Source organism: Rhinolophus sinicus, chromosome 3 (genome assembly GCF_057876585.1).
Source record: "Rhinolophus sinicus isolate RSI-liver-muscle chromosome 3, RSI-T2T, whole genome shotgun sequence".
NCBI lineage: Eukaryota > Metazoa > Chordata > Mammalia > Chiroptera > Rhinolophidae > Rhinolophus > Rhinolophus sinicus.
The window spans coordinates 63,845,669-63,867,643 of NC_142503.1; the positions used below are offsets into that span (position 1 = coordinate 63,845,669).

Below are 21,975 nucleotides of genomic sequence, written 5' to 3' on the forward strand. Positions count from 1 at the left end.
AATATTTGTTATATTTCTTTTTTTCTACTAATTTTGGGCTTCATTTGTTCTTTTTTTAGTGCCTTCATGTATGAAGGTAGGTTGTTTATTACAGACAGTTTTTTGTTCCTTGAGGTAGGCATTTATCACTATTAACTTCCCTCTTAGACCTGCCTTTGCTGCATCCCATAAATTTTGGTATGTTATATTTACATTTTCATTTGTATCTGATAAGGGGCTAATATACAAAATGTATACAGAACTCATACAATTCTATAGAAGAAAAAACAAAACCAAACAATCCAATTTAAAAATGGCCACAGGATCTGAATAGAAAATTTTCTAAAGACATACAGATGGCCAACTGGTACATGAAAGCACGTTCTACATCACTAATCATCAGGAAAATGAAAATCAAAACCACAATGAGATATTACCTCACACCTGTTAGAATGGTATCAAAAAAAAAAAAAAAAAAAGGAAAGAAAAGAAATGACAAGTTTTGGCAAGGATGTGGCGAAAAGGGGACCTTTGTACATTGTTGGTGAGAATGTAAATTGGTGCAGTCACAGTGGAAAACAGAATGGAGATTCCTCAAAAAATTAAAAACAGAACTACCATATGATCCATCAGTTCCACTTCTGGGTATTATTCAAAGGAAATGAAAACACTAATTTGAAAACACTCTGTATTCCTATGTTCACAGCAGCATTTTTTTACAATAGCCAATATATGGAAACAACCTAAGGAAGTGTCCCTCAGTGGATGAACAGATAAAAGACCATTAATGGATCTTGAGGGCATTATGCTAAGTGAAATAAGTCAGACAGAGAATGACAAATACCATATGATCTCTTTTGTGTGGCATCTATATATATACATCAGTGCACAAACATTTTGCTATTTCTCCCATTTAAAAAGAAACTTCTCGTCACTCTACCTTCTCACTATTGGGCCAGTGGTTTTTAAACAGACCACTTTACTGAAGAAATCTTGTAAGTTTTTAAAGTTTTTAACCTGGTATACTTGGATTGTCTGCAGATATTGGCAAATGTGCCCCCACTTATCTATTATCCATAGCTTTGATTTCCTTTCCTTTCCATGACATTACTGAGCATTCTCAGAACAATGTTAAACTATGGAGATGATAAGTGGGCAGGTGGATTTTGCTGCTGACATTAATAAGGATGTTTCTATTGTCTTATCATTAAGTATGGTAACTGGCTATTAGTTTGGCAAAGATGTTTTTCATCATGTTAAGGAAGAATTCTTCCTACTCCCTACTTACCTAAAGTTTTAATCCAGATTTAATACTGAATTTTTATCAAATGCCTTTGTGGCATCTATTGAAATATGTTCTGGTTTTTCTCATTTAAACCCTTGAAGATGACAGATTATATTTAAAGTTAATCATAATGAGAACAGACTTTAATTTATGTAATATTCGTTTCTACAAAATACAGTTTGGTAGTTATGAAGCTTGATGACATAATGAAGCCCTGTGAACTCATTGCCCAACTTAAGAAACAGAACATTAGCAATAATGCATCTACCAACCATCTGCTTCTCTCTCTTACCCCTCTGCCTGCCTTTCTCTACCAGAGGTAACAACTATTCGAACTTTTGTGATTATCTTTCTTTTTGTGTGTTTGTTTTTAATGCTTTTATCACAGGTGTGTATACACACTATATTGTTGGATTCTGCCTGTTATTATACTTTATAAAAATGAATGTCACACCACATATACTCATCTGCCCTCTTAGAGTTTTCACTGCCACGTTGTACAGAGCTCTAAACCGCTGCCTTTCGCTGTCGTGTACTTTTCCACTGAATCAATATGCCACAGTTTATCTCTATTAGCCTGCCATTGTTCTTAATTAGTATGAACAAAATTTGGCAAAAGGAGCTTCAAATTACCTAAATGTCAGTAACTAAAAGTACCAGCATTCAGAAGTGTTCACAACTAAGTATTCTTGACAGTTGAAAAAAAACAATCTTTAAATATAGCTTATACCAGAATTCCATCTGTAAATACACATTTTTTTTCTTCTCACTGCTGGACTTCCAAGTATAATTAAATCCTATAAAATGTCCTTTGGAGTTGCTGCTTGAAAATCCTTTTGTTCCAAATCCCTAAAGGGCAAAGCCTCCTAGACAGCTCCATCCTGATAGAATGAGGTGCAGCATATTACCTGGACACCTCATGTACAGCACGTCCTACACCAAACACACCCCGTCTGCTGCCTTAATCTCTTCTGTCATCTATTTCATACCTTGAATAATGGCCTCAGCATCCAACCAAATGCTCATCATAAGTATGGAGCCATCCTTGACTCCTCTCTTTCCTGCTTTCCCATGAATAAGGAATAACTAAGCCAAGGTAGCTACTGGATAAGCACATTAAAATGCAAATCTGACTATGAGACTCCCTGGCTAAAAATTTTTTAATATGTAGATGATAATCTCCAGTGTTTTTCAAATCATAGATTCTGACCCTTGCAAGCTCACGGCATTATTTTAGTGGATTGTGACCAGGATTCTTTTTAAACAAAGTAGAATAGAAAATATTAGAGTACATTGATGGGGGATAAATTTTGTGCCGTGAAACTCATGTTAGCTATGTGAATGTATACACCGATATGTGTAAAGTGTCACAAAATAAAATGTTTTTCTTATCATGAATTGTTTCTAAACATGTTTGAAAGCATCTACTGTATCTACTCCCTAGTGGGGAGGTCAGAGGTCCCTTTCAGAAAATGGTGGTAGTTAGGAACCTTCTCCTGAGAAAAGAATGTACAAGTACATAAACATATGCTATTTTTATCAGATTCTTTATGATAGTGAACCCAGATTTCCAGACCTCATCATAGACCTCCAGGGAGATTTTATAAATAGGAAGCACTGATCTCCAAGGTGAAATTCAAATTCCTTAAGAAAGTGGGAACATTTGCCACACCTGTTTTCCACTTTGCTCGTGCTGAATTATAGGGCTGAAAAAGCATTTTCCTCCTTTGATCTCCCAGCTCCCGGTAATCCTTGAAACCTCAGCTCAAACATTACTTCTTCTCTGAGACCTTCCTTCCTGACCATCCTTCTTCCCCTTGCTAGGTGGGGAGGTGCTCAACAAATATTTATGTGAATGTGAGAATGAATAAAATGCTCCCTGAACGTCTATTATAGGCAGGTGGATCCGTGCAGTAAAGAGAACAGGCTCTGGAATCTGATGCCTAGATTTGAGGGCAGGCTCCCCTTCACTCACTAATTGTGTGAGCTGCAACACGTAATTTAACTTCAGAGCCGTAGTCTACACATCAGCAAAATGGGAGTATCTGCTTTATAGCATTCCTGTGCGGGTTACATGAGGAAAATAAATGTAAAGTGCTTATATAGGGTTCTCAGCATAAAAGATTTAATTAATTTTAGCTGTAATTATTGAAAAATAATTAGAATTTATATACAAAATAATAAAATAGGTAATTGTGCGTTTATGCTACATATAGTACAAATTATAAGGCTAGTTCGTTTTGAGAATTCTTAGCCTGATAAGGGCACATTTATTAGCTTCAAAGCAAGACTGTGGATGGGCTTTTCGAGTCTTTAAGTCAGTAAAACTCTTCTCTTCTAAACATGTTTTCAAAACAGGTTACTTTTAGAAGTTAAGATTTTTCAGCCTAAAAACAAATTTGAGAACATTTTAATTCCATACTCTTATTCCTTCAGAAAGTTTAAGTCACAATTCAAGAATGGTTATAAAAATACACCTTCACTGTAAATTCTCCAGATTATCTAACATATTGGGCTAACAAGCAAGCTGGTCAGGGGGAGGGTCAGGAAATAAAACTTTTGGAAAGATTCCATTTCAATAAGATCTTACTGCAGAACATAGGAACTCTCTATGTACTTTGCCTACATTGCTGTAGTTTATGGAATCTAAGATGCCAGCAATCATGAGACTAGTCATGATTCTATGTACCACTGCCTATTATAAAATGCTGACAAGCTAGAACACAATACTAAGATGTCACTGACAACGAGATGCATTCCAATTTCAAAGACATACAATGCTAAGAAGGAAACACACCTTGAAATTAATGACATATAGCATTTTTGTGTGGGTGTATTAAATACTGTTTGAAATAAGATATAAGGCTGGGACATATTCTGCTAAATTGTTTTACCTACTTTAAATGTTGACTTTTCTTTTGAAGAAAGCTCTTATAAGCTCATCTTGTATGCTTAGGATAAGATCTTACATATAGTAAGAGGTTAAAGAGTATTTAAATGATGGTCATGGTTCAAATTTAGGGTTGGTTTAGCTATAAGAACCATAGGTGTTACAGAATGATAAAAGATTATTTATCACTTAAATAATAAGTGCTATTAAAGTGACAATTTCTGTAACATACATTACTCAATTTCACACGTCTGTTTTGGGTGGGAAACAAGAAAGCAAAGCCATCATGGTAGATTTTATTGACAAATAGATGATGTCAGTTAGGAACAACAGCTGGTATTGCAAGGTCTTATTTACCTCTGTCTATACACTGTCTGCTGTGGTGCCTGGTACACAGTGAGTATTCAGAAATGCTTACTGAATGAAGACAGTACATTTAACTCACTGCTAAGAATGCACTTTATGGTATTTGTGGCTGCTTCAGATTTCAATCATAGTTCCAATCGCTACTTTCCAAAGTGACCGCAGTTTGGTGAAGGACAGAGCAGGACGGTTTTGCCTTCAACTCCTGTTCCTGGTCACGTTTCGGGAGGCCCGTCCTGCCTGCAGCTCATGCTGGCGCCTGCATGAGGCTGTGGGCAGCATGTACTTGGAGATAGTGTTCTCAGGCACCACAAACACAGAAAGTCACTCTCCCGTCCTGCACCATCCTGCACTCTTCCAGGGCAGGAGGTGGGCTGGGTCCCCTTTATGTCACTGGTGCCTATGGTAGTACCTGGCCACAGTGTGAAGTCGTGCATGGTGACTTGAGCTCACTGGTCTCCTTATTTAGAAACTCCCACAGCTAGTTCTTACGCAGAAAGAAAAGGAGGGCAAAGGTGAGGGCAACGTAAAATAAAGAAGTTGGTCGATTTAAAATGGCTTCAAACTATGATTCAATTATTGCTTGAGATAATATGAGTTTCCAGAATGTCAGCCTATTCCTCTGGCCAAATATGAGATTTCACATATATGTGTATAGTTACATGTTATACAGTATACATAAAATTATAATTTATAATCTTTGATACATATCAAAGTTTAGTATTTCTTTCAAATTAGGCAATTTACTCTTTTATTAATCCCTCAGTAAATCAACATGTGGTTAAGGAGTCGTAACTCCATGCAAATATTAAAATGTTATCTATACATGTCAACCACTGTAATATTAAAAAATTAAAACAGACTACCATTACGAAAGGATATCATTTTAACATCCTTCTAGTATTAATTACAGTCGGAGCTGAGTGTATAAAGGTAGCTGTTAGTCAGGAACCTTTGAGCAGACTGACTAAACACAACTGTTGGCAGTACCGGTGGGCCAGCCAAGCCAGAAACAGCAGGGAAAGCAGGCAGAGCGCAGGCATATCATCTGAGATGGAATGGCAGTGTTGGGGATTTATTTTTATCTCTGCTGCTGTTTCAAGCCGATAGTTATCTTTGCTTCCCAGGTATCAAGTAGGTTTGAGAAGGGTAGTCGGCAGGAAGCATTTGCAGGTGGGCTGAAATTGCCTACTAATTTCAAAGACCATATAATTTAGTTTTTCAGGTCCAACTTCTCCCCAGCCCTCCAAAAGAAAATAAATATATTTTTTAAATTTCTAAATGCTTTCCTAAATGTGGAAACTAAAGAGAAAGAGAGAGACGGGCAGAGAGAGAGAGAGAGACAGAGAGAGAGAGAGAAGGCAAATCCAAACCTCTGTTCTTTAGAGTTAGTGACTCCACTGCAGGCATTTTATAGCACAATTCAAGACTTTAAAGTCAGCGTTTAAATACTGATTAAGTCTTCAAGTCACTGTGCCTTTTAGAAAGACATACATTTAAAACTTGTTTGGTTGGCTGTCCCTTGTTTATTCTTGGAAAAGTGTGTGTGACTTAGTATTTTACAGGAGACACTACACGGTACTTAAAGAAAATATTTTCTATTTTCAGTCCTTTTCTTAAAAATAATTTCTAAATTAGATATGCAAAACCAACTTCTATTTTCTAAAGGCTCTGGGATTGCTGAGTCTAAAGTAAGCAATTAAATGACAAAGAATTTTGGAATGACAATCTTGTAACAAGTCCTGAGTTAATACTGGTGTCTGGAGTCCCATTTACTATGACAAAGTTAACACTGCATCTCAGTGTCCTGGGACAATCAGCCCCTGACCAAGAGTCCCTGGGGCTGCAGGCAACTCCACTCGGCAAAGCCACCACAAACCAGAGATGTGGCCTTTATTTCCTGTGGGAATCCTTGCCATTTCAGATTTTATCTGAATTGTAAACATCCCACACATCTATCTTTTTGTGTATGTGTGTGTACATGGATTTGAACAGGCCTTCTGGAATTTTACATACCTATTACCAGGATATAACATTTTACATCTTCTGAAACCTTTGTTTAAAGCGCTAATTCATACCAATCAGAAACACACACATAAGCCTGGTTCCTGACAGTCCTGTTTCCGCGGAAGTTCCCCGTGGAGCGTTCTAGGTAAGTCCTACATTATTAATTCTTCTCTGAGTATTAGTCTGATTGTGTTTGGCAGACTCTGAGTGCCCCACGGCGGATCCCATGTCTTACCCATTCCTGTATCTTTGTACACTACGCACTTAGCAAAGTATTTGGTGCTAGTAAGGGCTGAAAGAATGTGCAACAAATAAGAAACAAGCAGAATCAACCTACTAGCACATCAATTGATTAGCTACCCGTGTATAGTTTACTGTGAAAAACAACTATGTCAGTAGAGAACTGCATCAGCAACAACTGCCATTACTTGAGAAGCCTGAGTTAGCCTGCTGTGAGCACCTCTCCTGTTAACGCTGTACAGCAATAGCGGGGAGACTGTCCCCTGGGGTGGAGACCTGGAGTTGTGGTTACAGCTCTGAGTCCAATCGCTGCGTCTTTAGACAAGAAACTTTCAAACATAAAAATACAGGATTTAGTTTTTAAAACTTCACCGGAACACACTTTTTGGTAAAATTTTCACCTGCCACATACTCAGTATCCAGTTAAAATATAAGAGACAAAACTGTTCTGATGTGCGTAAAGCTTCCCCGACAACAAAGACGTGGCTGTTGGAAACCAGCTCCATGACCCAGCGCCTCCCTCTGAGTGCTGGGCCTCCACACCTCAGTACTGCGGCCCCTGTGACTCTTACCAGCTTCCTTTTCTGTTCAATTAGAATGGTCTATGGAAATGGATGATCCCAGGAAACCTTCGGTCACGAGGAGCCTAGGTATGGATCAGAGCCTGTGAGGATAACTGTGAGGTTGAGCCCTGCTCTTCAAAACCCACAGGGCGTTTTTTTGGCTGATTTATGCAGCTCCGGATATTCATGAGTTTAGAAATCACAACCAAGGATTCCTATTGATATTTCCTCCTCTTTCTAAATCCTTTTATCAAATGCCACCATGACCATTCAGTTTCCTGAGCACCTTCTTTCACTAAGGCAAAGGGGTGAGATGAATTGTTAAAGACACAATTTACACTTTTTATGCCATAAAAGCTGCTGCCCAATTGTGACAATAAGAATCCAGATAATCAATGATTCTCAGAATTTTTTTTTTTTTTACTCTTTGACAGCATACTGTTATACTTTATTTAATGTTCCAGCCTACATTTATTTAGAAGAAAATTTCAACCTAAGAGAACATGTTCAGGCACAAAAGTTAATATGCTTAAAAGCTAACCTGCCAAGACCCAAATTCTGACCTTCTAAAGACATTACTGAGGGGAAAATCCTATAATTAGTAACAAGGAACAGTATAACCATGCATTGCTTAGCATCAGGGAAATGGGATATAATTTTAATACTAAATGTTTACTTTCAAAATGATGTTTTAATAATACTTCCGTTATACTTCAAATATGTCTACATATGACCTTAGCATGGTAATTATATATTTTCAATCACTTTTGATGTAAAAACTGTAAATTTTGTTAGACTTACCAAATCCTTTCTAGGAAAACTTCCATAGTTTCTGAAACACTGTATTAAAAGACGACTAAAGTTCTCAGTAAGAAAAAGTATCTTTTGTGGAAAGTCTAAATTTAAACCTTCCATTTTAAAGTCCTACACATTTTCCACATAGGAAACCTCTGTAAGCATACTTCTTCAGGGTTTCTGAAGCTATCAGCACAGGCACTGTTAAACTCTCATGGCTCTCGAGAAAACAGAGGAGCACTGTACAGAAGACCCTCACATTTGGGGCTCTGCATATTCCCTGTGAGCTGTGCCAACCCACTCTCTCCCTTGTAATGACTCTTTGTTTTTACTAAGTCCCAAAGGGCTGGTGAGAGAGAGCTCGGCAAAGAGAAAGGGGGAGGGGTGGATGGAATGCAGCTGCAGGCTCTGAAACAATGCTGAGTCCATATATTTTGTTCCCAGTTAGAATAATAAAAAAGGGACTGCGGTGGGGGTGGGGGTCAAGGAGACAGAACCCAAAGTAAGCAAGGTAGGGCCAAGTATTCCATAGCCCTCAGTCCGCAGCTTCCTTCCCACCCACCGCTCCACTTTCTCCTCTACTAAATCCAATAACATTTGCGTTAAAAAGCTTATCTGTTAAAATTCAAATACCCATTAAGATTTTAAAGCTGTCAGTCATTTATATTTAAGTTACTTTTAACAGTGAACTATACTCAGGCAAGAATGGAGTAGGAAAAGAGAATAGAGCTTGCAAAGATAAAGAAGGGAAGCTTGGACACATGAGACAGGAAAGCTTGGGGGAAGTAGGTAGGAGAATTCAGAAAAGGATGTCCAAGGTCTCAAATATAAACTGCCTGCTTTGCAATGGTGCCTACGGCCTGGGGGAAACTGGTATGACAGAGAAAACCATATTCCTTTTTTTTTTTTTTAAATTAAAGTTTATTGGGGTGACAATTGTTAGTAAAGTTATAAAGATTTCAGGTGTACAATTCTGTAATACATCATCTATATATGACATTGTTTGTTCACCACCCAGAGTCAGTTCTCTTTCCATCACCATGTATTTGATCATATTCCTTTTAAGACTGCTAAAAGCTGCATGTGTAGAATCAAGAGTTTGAAAGCCTGCACATGTTGGTTCCTCATTATTCAGTTCAATCTGGTGCTTCCTAAGAACCCCTAAGAAAATGTCCTTCACTTGCATTGCCCTACCCTCCATGTCCCAACTGGGAGAAAGAGAGAATTTAAGGGAAGAAGCAGAGTCCAAACAAGGTGGCAGCTGCTAGTGAGGGAAAAGCAGCTCCAAGCTGACTCTCCTCTCCTAGGTCTTGTCCTCTCCTCCCAGACAAGCCTTTACTGAATCCATGGAGCCCTCCAGGGCTCAGGGACTTAGGCCCGTCTCTGGAACATCCCTTCAGATATTATTAATGCCATTAAAATTTTCCAGAAAACTCAAGAAGCCTTAAGTAAACAACTGAAACTAATACAGACAGAATCAGCATGAGCTAAAGACTACCTAAACAGCTTTAAAAAAAAAATTCAGGAGAATGCGTGTTCCAATTAGGATCCCACTCAGGAACCCTCAGGAACTGGGATAGAAGAAAAGGCCTTCGTTGTAGAGCTATCACGTAGAAAAGCTCTGTCATCCACACACAAACATCTCCTTCAAGTGAGTATTACACAGATTTACAAGTACTCCTAGTTGATATTGAATAATAATTAATCTCTTGACTCTTGAAATGTTTTCAAGTTATAACGTTTAGAAACACTGTATTTATTTACATTGAATTTTTGCATTTTGTAACATACAAAGTCACAAGTATGTAGATTTAGAGTAAGGACAAGTATAATCTTCACCCTCAGCTTGTCTTTATAGCTTTAAAATCCATTTACAGATATTCCAACTCTCCATACTATAACATGCATAGAGACATATTCAGAAATGCACACTAATTTCAGTGAAGGAATGAGTCTATTTATTAATATTAATAGTAATAAATAATACTGACATTACTGTAAAGCTTATCATCTATTATAAACAAAATTCATAGGTGTGTCTTATTAGGAATTATCATGTATTATGTTTTTAAATGCAGCAATAAAATAGACATAATATTTTTTTTTATTCTGTATACTGGAAACTCAATTTTCTATTTATACATTTAATTGCCTAGTATGTACAATCAAAGAAATTAAGTCAACAGGTAGCAAAAGTTTAACAGAAACAACAATCACAGAATCACAACTTTCCTGACATTAGTAATTCCTTATGACTTAACTGTGGTAAACAAAACATATTCCCATAGTACTTTGAACTATGTTATACTTCAATAAAAAGACTAAAAAAATGCAATTACCTATGTTTTGGAAAAAAGGACCCTCAAGTATATCTGAATTATTTTTTAAATAAATCAAGAAGAGAATTCAAGCATCTTAAAAGTTCCAGAAATTTATGTTTAGTCAGAAAGTTCACAAAATGAGCGACAGTATATTAAGAGGCACAAGTGAAAACAAATTTTAAGAGTTAAATATGTGTGTAAGAAAAATCAATTTTCTTGCTAAATCAGTAAGAGTACTCACCCCTTGGAGACCTTGGAACTGAATTGAAGGTCGAAAAGGAATTACATTCTGTTAAAAGAAACATAAGAAACAAACAGGTCAAACTTGGTTACTGTGAGACAGAATGACATATTTAAACTTTAAATTTGTGCAAGTGGTCAGTGCTATAGTTTGTGAAAGTATCTTTTCATTACATACGTAGGTTTACATGTCATTATATTAAGACGCCTTGAGGAACAGAGTTGCATTTCTCTGCATCACGCAAATCAAAAGTATCTTTTGGCAGTATAGCTAATCAGGGTTTTGAAAATGACATGATTTGGCAACAAATGATTAGTATACTAATTCGATTTTACATTGAAAAAACATACTCTTGTTTAGTTTTTTCATATGTTTTTAAAAGGGGTAGGGACAGGGAAGAGATAATTGGAAGAACCTGCAAAACTCTTAGCAAGATGCCAGAAATGTAAAATTAAAGAAATACTTAAAACTTAAAGAAATATAAAATTAAAGTATTTGAGAGTGAACTGTGGTTTCCATTTTCTCACATTTTACCGGAGATTAATTTTCAGTTGAGGGTCAAAAAGTTTCTCACAAGATTCTCACCAGGAGAATATAATTTTTAGAACTGTGTTTTGTTTTAGTATGAGCTCTCATAGCTTTAATATTTTATCATAGATTTGTATATTTAGAAGCTATAATTGTAAATATCTACCATAGTCTCAGGCATGGCTGGCTTCCTGTATCCAAAGTCAATAGGCATGGTTTTCTAAGGAAACGCTTTTCCAAATCGCTAACAGAAATTCATGGAGAAATCAGATTTGGGTAACAATTAATAATAATGCATCAGCCTGTAAACTATCCTTCACACCCTTATATCCAAATCCAAGGTGCAAAAACAGAAACAGTGGTTTCTGGTCTCATCTCTACCTCCAATAAAAATAGATAGGCACCCCTGTACCCCTCCGTCCCTTCAGACACTGCACATTACCTACTACTTCTAGTTACCTCCCAAAACTTCTCTGCAGACTTAAAGGTGTATTAATCAGGATTACAATTAACTAAAGAGAAATCAGGAAAGGAAGAGAACGTCTCTAAAAGATAGATCACCTGAATATAAAATCAAGTGGTAGCATAAATCATTTTATTATTTATTTATATAAATGGATAAACATCCTTTTGGAGAAAACACAACAGATACTATTATCATTGTTTCGACACCCTAAAATGACCATTTTTAACTTCAGACTTATCGGCAGACTCCAAGTACTTACTCCTAATAAACTCGTTTCTTGAAGTGGGTTTTTAAAAAAGGGAAGACAGTATAATGTTAAGAAAACTTTGCAAACCAGGAAAATTTTAAGTTTCAATATAATACAACAGTTATGTTTTTTTTCCTGAAGCTTAAGTAAGGTTTAAATTGTTATCCAGCATAAGAAACAGAAATGCATAATCGTGCATCAGTTTTGAGAAAGAGCGCACGACATTAGCATCTAGATAAGCACGACATTAGCATCTAGATAAGAGTACACGGTCACATTCCTGGATTTCTCTCCTACGATAGGATTTGAAGAATCTAATTCACTGTAAAAAACAATGTGATTATGTGAACAAACACAAATTAAAAAGACAAATTGAAACTGCAATTGTATTTAAAATGCATGGAGACAGGAAATACATACTAATAATGTGTACCTCAAAAAAAAAGGGAACATAGAAAGGTAATGCTGGAAATTTAAAAATAATTTTTAATAGTGATTCATTCTAATTCATGGTATTTTATGAAAATATAAAATATAGATTAACGCTAACTTGAATTTCCTTAGAGAGAGAAAACCCCACCCAAACTACCTGCCACAGCTAAACTTCTTCCTGAAATAATGGCAACGTGCCTGCAGAAGCCCAGGGGAGCCCCTGTTCCTGTAAGTTAGTGGCCCTACCGTTGGGGTAACAGGTCCAGGCTCCGGATTTCACACCTCCTGGCTCTCCCTTCAAATCACAAACACTGTACATCTCAGAGGCTAGTTACACTTTCCTCCCTTACTCCTGGAAACCCAGGAGCTGTCTTCAGCTCCACAATGGAATTTGAAATTCTCTACCAAGTTCATTAATTCTTCTTGGTGAAACAAACACTAACTTTTCTCAATTTTCAAATGGCTCACTGGTCCATTGGATATCACCACTTCCCTTTACACAGAGACACCAGCCCTCCCATGCCTTTCATTTCAAAAGCTAGTGCTGTTCCCTTTCCCCTTTCTAAGACCCACTCCCTCCTAGAGGCTCATCTTGCCTATCTGGTGATGACGCTGCATCTCTTCCCTTTCTCACCTTGCTGTTCTCCACAACTTGCCACTTATCACTGCCTAAAACACTGTGCATTAGAGCTTCTCAGTGACAGCAAAACTGGCAAACACTAAATCCACCCCACCCCCCAAACTGGCACTTCTTTCCTACTTTTCCGGCAAGAGTACTTCTCTTTTTGGTTCTCTGGGCTACGAACCTTACATTTAATTTATAGTCTCTTCTCCTCCCATGCCTATCATATTCTGTTAGTCAATTACAGGCCACTAGAATCACATTCTTCTGAATCCAGCAATAATATAGTTAACGCCCCCCCTCCCCGCCCCCACCATAGGCAATGTGTCCCATTAATAACTAAGCAGAGAACAGAACCCAGGACTCAACCCTATTTTGTCACGCTGCTTTTCTTCTACAACCTGCGTGCTCCACACACAGCTGCTACGCGGGATTCAAGCATGTGGGAGGCTAATCCTTCATTCCAGAGAGTTCACGTTTTAGTGGGGACATTAGAGAACGATACAATACTCAGCCACGTACTCCCGGGAGGTGCAGTAAGAAGACGACTACGGGTTAGAAGAGATACTAGAAAAGCCAAAAAGGTTTAATGGAAAAGATGGATCTTGGGTAGCAATTCAGAAAAGACAAACTCCAGGGGGAGAGAGTACCCTGAACAAAAGAGACAGGAATGGGTACCATGTGGGCAGAGGGCAGGTCTTTTTGTGTATAGAGTTCTTTCACGCTTGAAATACTACACAAAGGATCAGAATTGGACCTGGAGATCCTGCCTAATCTTTCCGTGACCTCAAAATTTGTCTTCAGTTTTAGCTTCTATCCACTACAGAATAAAGAAGACAGTAATTTAAATTTCAGGCCTTGGGGATTTCAAAAGGTTTATCACCCCGTGAAATGACCCTACCCTAATCCCCTCCATTCCCCCCTCAGGGAGGACCTTTAAGTTTTGACTTTTTACGCAATAAACAATTGGAGGCTCGCTTACTTTTGGGGATAAGAAAGTGAGTTGCTGAAAGAAGTGTTTCAGGGAAAGCAGCTCTTTCAGTCATGTGCAAGAAAGATGGAGAGGCATGGATTGGGGCGAGGAAAAGGTTTAGAGATCAGCTCCAGGGGACGTTTTATTTAGAAATACTCTGGTGATAAAGGCTTAAATTCAATTAGTATGACTTCATCTGGAGCCAACAGGAGTTGGTGCTAGTGAGCAGACATTCCTAAGGAAGAGAGAGAAAATGTGCTGAAAGCTTGACTACCATGAACCAAAGAAAAATGAAGCAAAGGTGGCTCGGGGGCTCCCAATCATTACTTCTCACCAGTCAGCCCCAGAGTCCGTCAAATTAAGCTCTTAGACTCTACTTTGAAAGCCCCTATCACTAAGCACCTAGATAAAGGCCTTCCTTCCTTCTTTCAATTCCTTCCAAATGCTGCTCATCATTCAAAGAGCTAGCAGCAGCTCTCAGAGGCCACTCTTGGCATGTTACACAGCCTGCAGGGGGTTTCATCAAAGCAAAGCAAACTCCTCCACATAGAAACCAGACCCTCCATCTACAGGACCAACCAATTCATTTTCCACTTCCTCCCAACTGTGGCTCAGCCATGTTAACCTTTGTTGTTTGTTTGTTTGTTCTGGAAACATTCTCTTCTACTGCCTTCCTGTTCCTTCAACCTGGCACACCTTCCCAAACACATTTTGCCTACCCATGCTAATCATTTACTTGACATTCAAGTTTAATTTCCTCAGCTAGGCCTTCCTTTGGATAAATCAGGAATCAAAGACTCAGTGTGGTTAAGGACGCAAGGCAGGTAAACGTGAGAGGCGGGACAAAGCAACTAGGATGGCAAGTACCTGGAGAAGGAATGCCCAACCTAGAAAGGACTCAAATTTTAAAATGTTAAACCTTTTCCAGTCCAAACAAAACACAACTGCCACCATTTTGCTAAGTCTGAACTGTGCCCACTTGGCGTTAACTCCTGTTAGCTACTGTTTTTCCAGATGCCCGTGTCATAATTCTACCACATTGGGGTGTATTTTTTCATAGGTTGTTTTACTCTTAGTTGTTACGATACAGAAAAGTCTAACACATATTTAACTTACAAGTATTTATCTACATTATGCTCAGCTACAGAAAAGTATTATAAAATGATCTGGCCATGTTCTCTTTATATATGTGGTACACACTATGTACCTTATATAATTTACAGATTGCTGTGTTGTATAGACAAAACAGTACAACTATGTTTTACATCAATTTAGAAACTTTGAAGAATAATTTTCACTTTATCCAGTTTTTGTCTCATCACCTGAATTTAGAACTTAACCATACCTGCTTATAGTTTTCTCTGTATTGCTTGATTTCTTAACAAAAATGTTTACATAGTTTTGTAATGCACAGAGCATTTTTATACTCGTTTTCTCAAGTGAGCCTCCTGACACCAGTCCTGGGTGGTAGGAAGGCGTCCTTCGCCCCCATTTCACAGGGACAGGAACGAGTCTTCAGCAAGTAAACTGCGTTGGTCAGGATCACCACACTGTTGATTAGCAGAGCTGGACCTCAGATCCAGCCCTCTGAATCCCAAGTACAGGACCCTTCCCTTCCCTTGCCTCTGTAGCAGGTTACTTCCTAGGGCGGAACATTTCAAAGTCCTTAAATGCTCATTCAATTCTTCTGGCAGTTTGTTTCCAAGGCAAATGAATTTCATACAATCATTACAATTTCCAAAATTCAGTTTCTGATTAAAAATATTTTGGTTTTGCTATAAAAACCATGCATAATAAAGGAACGTATATAAATATTGGCGTTAGCGTTTTTCTTTTAAAAAAATAATAAAACTCTCACCTATGGAATAGTTGTGGGTGCTCATCCAAACGGGACAAACTAAGATCACTGTTACTGCAAAACTCCTTTAAGAAGTCTGACATCTTAAACAATACTAGGAGAACCTTAAGTGCTTTATTGATTTAATCCCAATTTTAGATAAGATTTTACTAGGTTATAGTTCTTGAATGTTTTTTAAAAAATGCAAAAGGAGACAGCTAGAACTCTAAACCACTTATTATGCATCTGTGCTAATGGGATAGCTCCCACGAATAATAGGTTCTAAAAGTCAATACTATTTTAAACAAATGTCTCACGCATGTTAGCTTTTTGTCTAAATGTTTTTAAGCCTAAGTTTCACTGCATAAACATGACCTGAACTCATTGTATATTTTTAAAATGCAATTCAATTTTAAAAGATAATGTAATTATAGGTGGCCAAATACTACACGGCATGTTTTAAAATAATGTTTAACTTACTAAGTACATTCCCACTATAAATGAGTTTCAATAGGGCTTCAGCGTTTGATTTTCAGCTTTAATTAAATATTTGCACCAAGTAGCTCTTTTAAAAATCAAGTAACTCTAGGGTTTAACTGAATAGTAGTTGAGCTATAATCTAAGAAAGATTGTCTGGCTTGGCATATTCGTCCAGCCAGGAAACAATACAGATTGGACTGACTAGGGAAACTCCCTTTGACAAATGTTTCAACAACCTGATAAAGGTGATGTTTTGCAGTCAAAAGACTCTGTTAAACTCTTAGTCCTTTCCCTGTTTTTAGAGCTCCTAGAATTAACCCTCTATATCTCATAGGAAATGTAAGGCATTCTTAAGCACAGAATAAAAGTGCAAGCAATACTAAAATGCTCAAAAGTTTGGTTATACTCTTGACACCTGTCATTAGACACCTGTTACAAGCCAATTCTACTGCAACAAAAATTGCTCTATGACCAAAGAAATCTACGCACATTATTTCCTGGGAGTATTCCTCACAATATATCAGGACTATAAAAGTAACACATAATTTACTAAGTAATATTAATTTTACAGAGTAATATTAATTTCTGACATGATTCTTTTAGAGTTGGAGAGAAAGAAAAGCTCAGGTTTATCTGAAGTTGAATAAAAGAAAGTTACTTATCCTATAAAAGTTATAACCATCGCTTGATTATTTACATATTGCTTATCCATGTGGATAAATCAAATCTATGGTTACTTTTACTCCATTGGTTTTTGTGAATATATAAACATAAGGAATAGCATCCTGAGCCTAGAAAAGAGTGATTTCTCTAAGAAACATATTATAGAGATCCTTCTAACTTCATTCCCTAAGCTGACAGATATACTTGAAATGCCTTATGCTTCCCTTCTGAACCCATTATGGAACTTTGACTTAACGCAAATTTAACTCAAAATTAACTCTTGAATTATTACTGAATTAAATTCAAGAATTCTTGAATTACTTAAAATTAACCAAAAGGCATTTATTAAATACTTGATATTTATCTGAATACCTAAGCTGTGTCATAAATTATGATAAAGTAGCGCCCCCCCCAAAAAAAAAAATTCCAAAGTCAAATATAATTTTGGAACTTTGTCAAAACCAGAAAATGTTCTATAAATGGTGGTAGGTCAGGTGACTGCTTTAAGAGGAATTGTTTTAAGAAATAATTATAACTAACTGGTTACTATTTATTGAGTGCTTACAATGCCTCAGGCACTATAATGATTTTTACTATCACCTCTGGGAATTCTCAGAACACCCTTGTGGAGTAGATACTATTATTTCCAATACTAAGGTAAATCCTATGAATTACCTAACGTTACATAGCTAATAAGTGACCTTGGACTACAACCCTGGCCTGTCTCACTTTAAGAACTGTGTTCTTACCCACCATTTTATACAGCTACCGTGTTTCCCCGAAAATAAGACCTGGTGTTATATTAAGTTGTGCTCCAAAAGACACATTAGGACTTATGTTCAGGGGATGTCCCCCTGAAAAATCATGCTAGGGCTTATTTTCCGGTTAGGTCTTATTTTCGGGGAAACACGGTCGCCTCATCTGTCCCTTCTTAACAATAATTATATAAAATGTGAAACATTTGAAAGCTAGAGAATTAAGAATTGGGAGTTTTTTGGGGGATGACTTTTTCTGGTTTTGCACTACAGCTTAAAACAGGCACTTGAATTTGTTTTCACCTGTGCAAGTAAATAGTAAAGTGTTTATGATTTTCCTTGGTATACAATTTGTATATGATTCGTATATGATAGATTATCTTTCTTTCCTAAGGTACTATAGGAGGCATTATACCATTTTATTAACTTCTAGTTATGACTTTTAAAAAGTCATTTTATTCTGTTCTTTAAAACATCTCCTGATAGAGAGACCAAAGACTACCTAATAATTATACTTTAACCACTGTAATAAAAATAATCTAGGCAGGGAAATAAGAGGAAGAAAGAAAATTGGAGCTAAAGCAGGAAACAGCACAGGAAATCAGACTGTTAACCCTGAAGAAATCAAATATACTCAGCTCTTATCATAAACTGGTCATATGTTTAGAATGACAGCATGAATGAAGTTTAGAGATAATCCAAAGCTGCCTTAATAAAGGGTGTCTCCTTCATTGCCTCCAATCTTTTATAAGATGGAAAAAAAAAGTCATTAAGCTTCACAAAATCTAGTATTTTGCTTTGTGAGTCAATCCAACCTTACCTGTAGAAGAAACTCCTTCTCTGCAGATTTGGAAGAACCAGATTAAAGAGCACATGGAATAAAGAATAATTTCTTTCTAGCCATTATACCATAAAAAAGAGTGAAATATAAAAGGGATGGCCAAAACAGTAGTGAGAAGAGGTCAAAAACCTAATCTATTGAACACAGTCCTTGTTTTGAAAGATAGCTTCTGGCAAACTGTAGCTATCTGATGCAGGCCAAACTTTTAAAAAATATTATTGTTGTTTTAAATCTTACTATTTCAAATAGCTCTTAAAGGAACATGGAAGGCAAAAATCTAAACTGAACAAGCTAAAAAGTTAGTTACTGTTAAACCAACAATACTTGAAGCATAATATCCCATCATATTTTTCAAGAGAGCTTCATGTGAGCTTTATATAAATGGGTAAGCTTACATGTCAAATCTGACTACAAATGTAAATGAAGACTGGTTCCTTCAGATCATGATCTCTAGAGCAGAAATGTAAGGAGAAATGGTAAGGTAAAATAAGCTTGGATTGAAAGATGGAAATTATTTTTAAAAATACTAGATTATTTTTAAAAATACTAGAGTATTTTTAAAATACTAGAAATTGATAAAATGAACATCAAAAACTCTTTTACGAAGAGATCCTTTAGAAAGCTTGAAACCAGGAAACTACATGATTATACTTAATGTTTTAAAAAGCTCACTCTGGCTGCTGTGTGGAGAATGAATTATGCAGAGAAGAGGGAAAGCTTGGAGGCTAGCTGGAAGTCCATTGACGGTGGTCCTCAAGACAGATAATGGTGGCTTTTTTTTTTTTTTGAGATACCTATAAAACTGATGAGATGAGGTGTTGGGAATAGACGCCTGGAGTTGGAGGAAGGTCAGTCAGAGCTGGAGATAAATATTTGGAAGTCAGCAACCTATGGATGGCATTTAAATCCATAGGATTAGATGAACACGGGGAGGGAAAAAGAGAAGGGAACCAGGATCTCTAGCATTCAGAAGCCAGTCAACAGAAGAAACGGAAAGAATGGGGGAGAGGGGGCAGGCAGAAGACCAGGGAAGTTGTTTATAACAGGAGGGAATGCTGCTGAAGTCAGGTAAGATAGTGACAAAAAGGTGACCACTGGACTGGTAAAAAGTGACCTAGTTACGTGCCATCTTAGCAATGTGGTGACCCAACCCGATGGCCTGAACAGAGGATGGGAGGTGAAGAAGCAGACACTGCTTCTCAGACATACCCTCAAACAGAACCATTCTCTTTTTTAGGTGTCCCACTGAATAAAGACCTTCCTAAAGTTTTTGTTTCATATGTCTGTACTTTCTTGATAGCAGGGCCTGTCTATGACTCACTCGGCTTTACATCTCCAGTGGCTAGTTCTATGCCTTGCACATGTCGGAAAATTAATAAATGTTTGCTAAATGAATATTTGGTAGTTATAATTCTGACTTCTTCCTCTTAATCTTTTATTAAAGAAAAAAAATCTTAAGTTACTCAACTGAGTTTTTACTACATGGATATGTGTTCTGGTTCTTGGAGGCAACAAAAGCAGTGATACTAAGTAAATGCTATTTTAAAATATGCTATCACTTAAGTTTCTAGGTAAGCATATTAGATTCTCAAGTATCTCAGTGAATCTTATTAGAAAGTTCAAGACTGACTCCGCCCTCAAATAAGCTCACTGTTCAGTGAAAAAGTCTTCTAGTCAAGGTTACCTTATGGACCATGAACCAAACATCGTAACTAGTCCATGACGATGGATGACAAAAGCATTATGTATTCGTGATTTTTTGTTTTGTTTTTCACAATGAAGCCATGAAACAAAAAAGAGGAGAATCAACACACTGAAACAAAAATGGAGGTCATTGGGAAGGGCCTTAAAGGCCTTTAGAAATCATTTCAAAATGATACTTAAATGGTACATCCAGGCACATTATAGAGTTACTTACCGTTTCAATAATCATTGGGGACAGAAACCACAGGTCTCATTTTCAAGTTAAAAACAAATTCAATTTTCATATTATCTGTGTTTCTCTGATGGTCTTAAGTGCAATTTATATAAAGGTTACTGAATAAAGGAAGCCCATAAAAATACAAAAATTTAAAAATCCCGGCTAAAACCAAAATTTCTTCTACCTAATAATTTTAACTTCCCCACAAGTATCACCAATCCCCCAAATTTCCATCCAAATGTAAAAGAGTTTGAGACATGTGAACAATATAGCATTGTTCTAGTCTAGCCTCAGACCCCCAAATATACTTTTCAAATATAAAACATCTAATCAAGCCTAAGTCTCTTAGACACCAAACAAAACAGAGTGAATGTTCACTAAAATGGAACTCATCTTTATCATCCACCGCCCCCAACTCTCCCAACTGCTTCTGATTTCCCCTTTTTCTACTAAGGGTACCCCTCCTAGTGCTGAAGGCTAGAAATCTCAATTTAACCTTATTCCTTTAAAACATGGTGGTTAAATTCTATAGATTCTATTGAACTCTAATGCCCTCCACAAGCATCCTAGTTAAGACCCAAATCATCTCGGGCCTGGACCACATACTTTTTGGTAACTTGTCTGCTTCCTTCCAGATTTACCTTATATGCATCGTGTACACCATGGCCAGAATAATCTGAAAACATAGCTCAAATTACCTTAAATTTCTACTCAGTGTCTCCCCAGTGTTGATGGAATAAAAGCCAACCTGCTCCAGTCTGCGGTTCCTCTCTGAGATGCAACGACATTTTTCTCCTGCACTCTTGATTAAGTTCCTTACAATTCTCAGAGCCTGCCCCTAGCTCTTCTGCTGCTGTGCTTTCCTTGCCTGTGCCATTCCCTCTGCTGGAAATGTGGTCCCCCATCCAGTCTCTGCCTGCCAAAATCTTGCTAAAATCCTTTAAGACCCCAGGATGTTTTTTAGACCAATAACATCTCGGATCCTCAATAAGAAAAGAAACTTTCGGCATTCGTTGTCTAACAATCTGGCTACTAAGAAACAAGTAGCCAAATGCTCTAACTGTAGAGTCCAATTCAAGGTGCTAATTTGATTCATGAATCTTTAGGGAGCATATACCCTAATTAAGCAGATCCTATCTTCTTCTAGCCTACATTATACTGCCATAGAAATGCTAGGTTTGGCCTTTGCGGGCAAATATTAACGGCGACCCTTAAACCTGTTCTTCCTCAAGATTTAACATGGCTCACAACAGAATTTATGGATAGGTAAATAAATTGCAAGAGAGGGAGGGAGGGAAGGAAAAAAAGGAAAGATAGAACAATTCTTCCTGGTAAATCAGACCTGAGTCATGCTGTTTTTTTAGCTGCAATTTGGCTATGGAGACATGGCCATTAACCTACTGTATTCTACTCCAGATCTTCTTTACTAGATTTTTGCTTAAGTCATGGGAAATGTCGTGTGGAGCTGATGAATACAGGAGAGTCAAATGTGGGGTTATATAGGTGTTTTCTTTATTCTAAAGTTT

At 37.2% G+C, this 21,975-nt stretch overlaps 1 protein-coding gene across 1 annotated transcript in view; it reads right to left on the reverse strand.

The window, feature by feature from the left end:
* ELL2 (elongation factor for RNA polymerase II 2) overlaps nucleotides 1–21,975 on the reverse strand; it is a 70,911-nt gene that overhangs the window by 42,897 nt on the left and 6,039 nt on the right. The window contains exon 2 of the mRNA XM_019727992.3: nucleotides 10,685–10,732. Coding sequence (XP_019583551.3) covers nucleotides 10,685–10,732 — 48 coding nt within the window. The remainder of the gene's footprint in view (nucleotides 1–10,684; nucleotides 10,733–21,975) is intronic.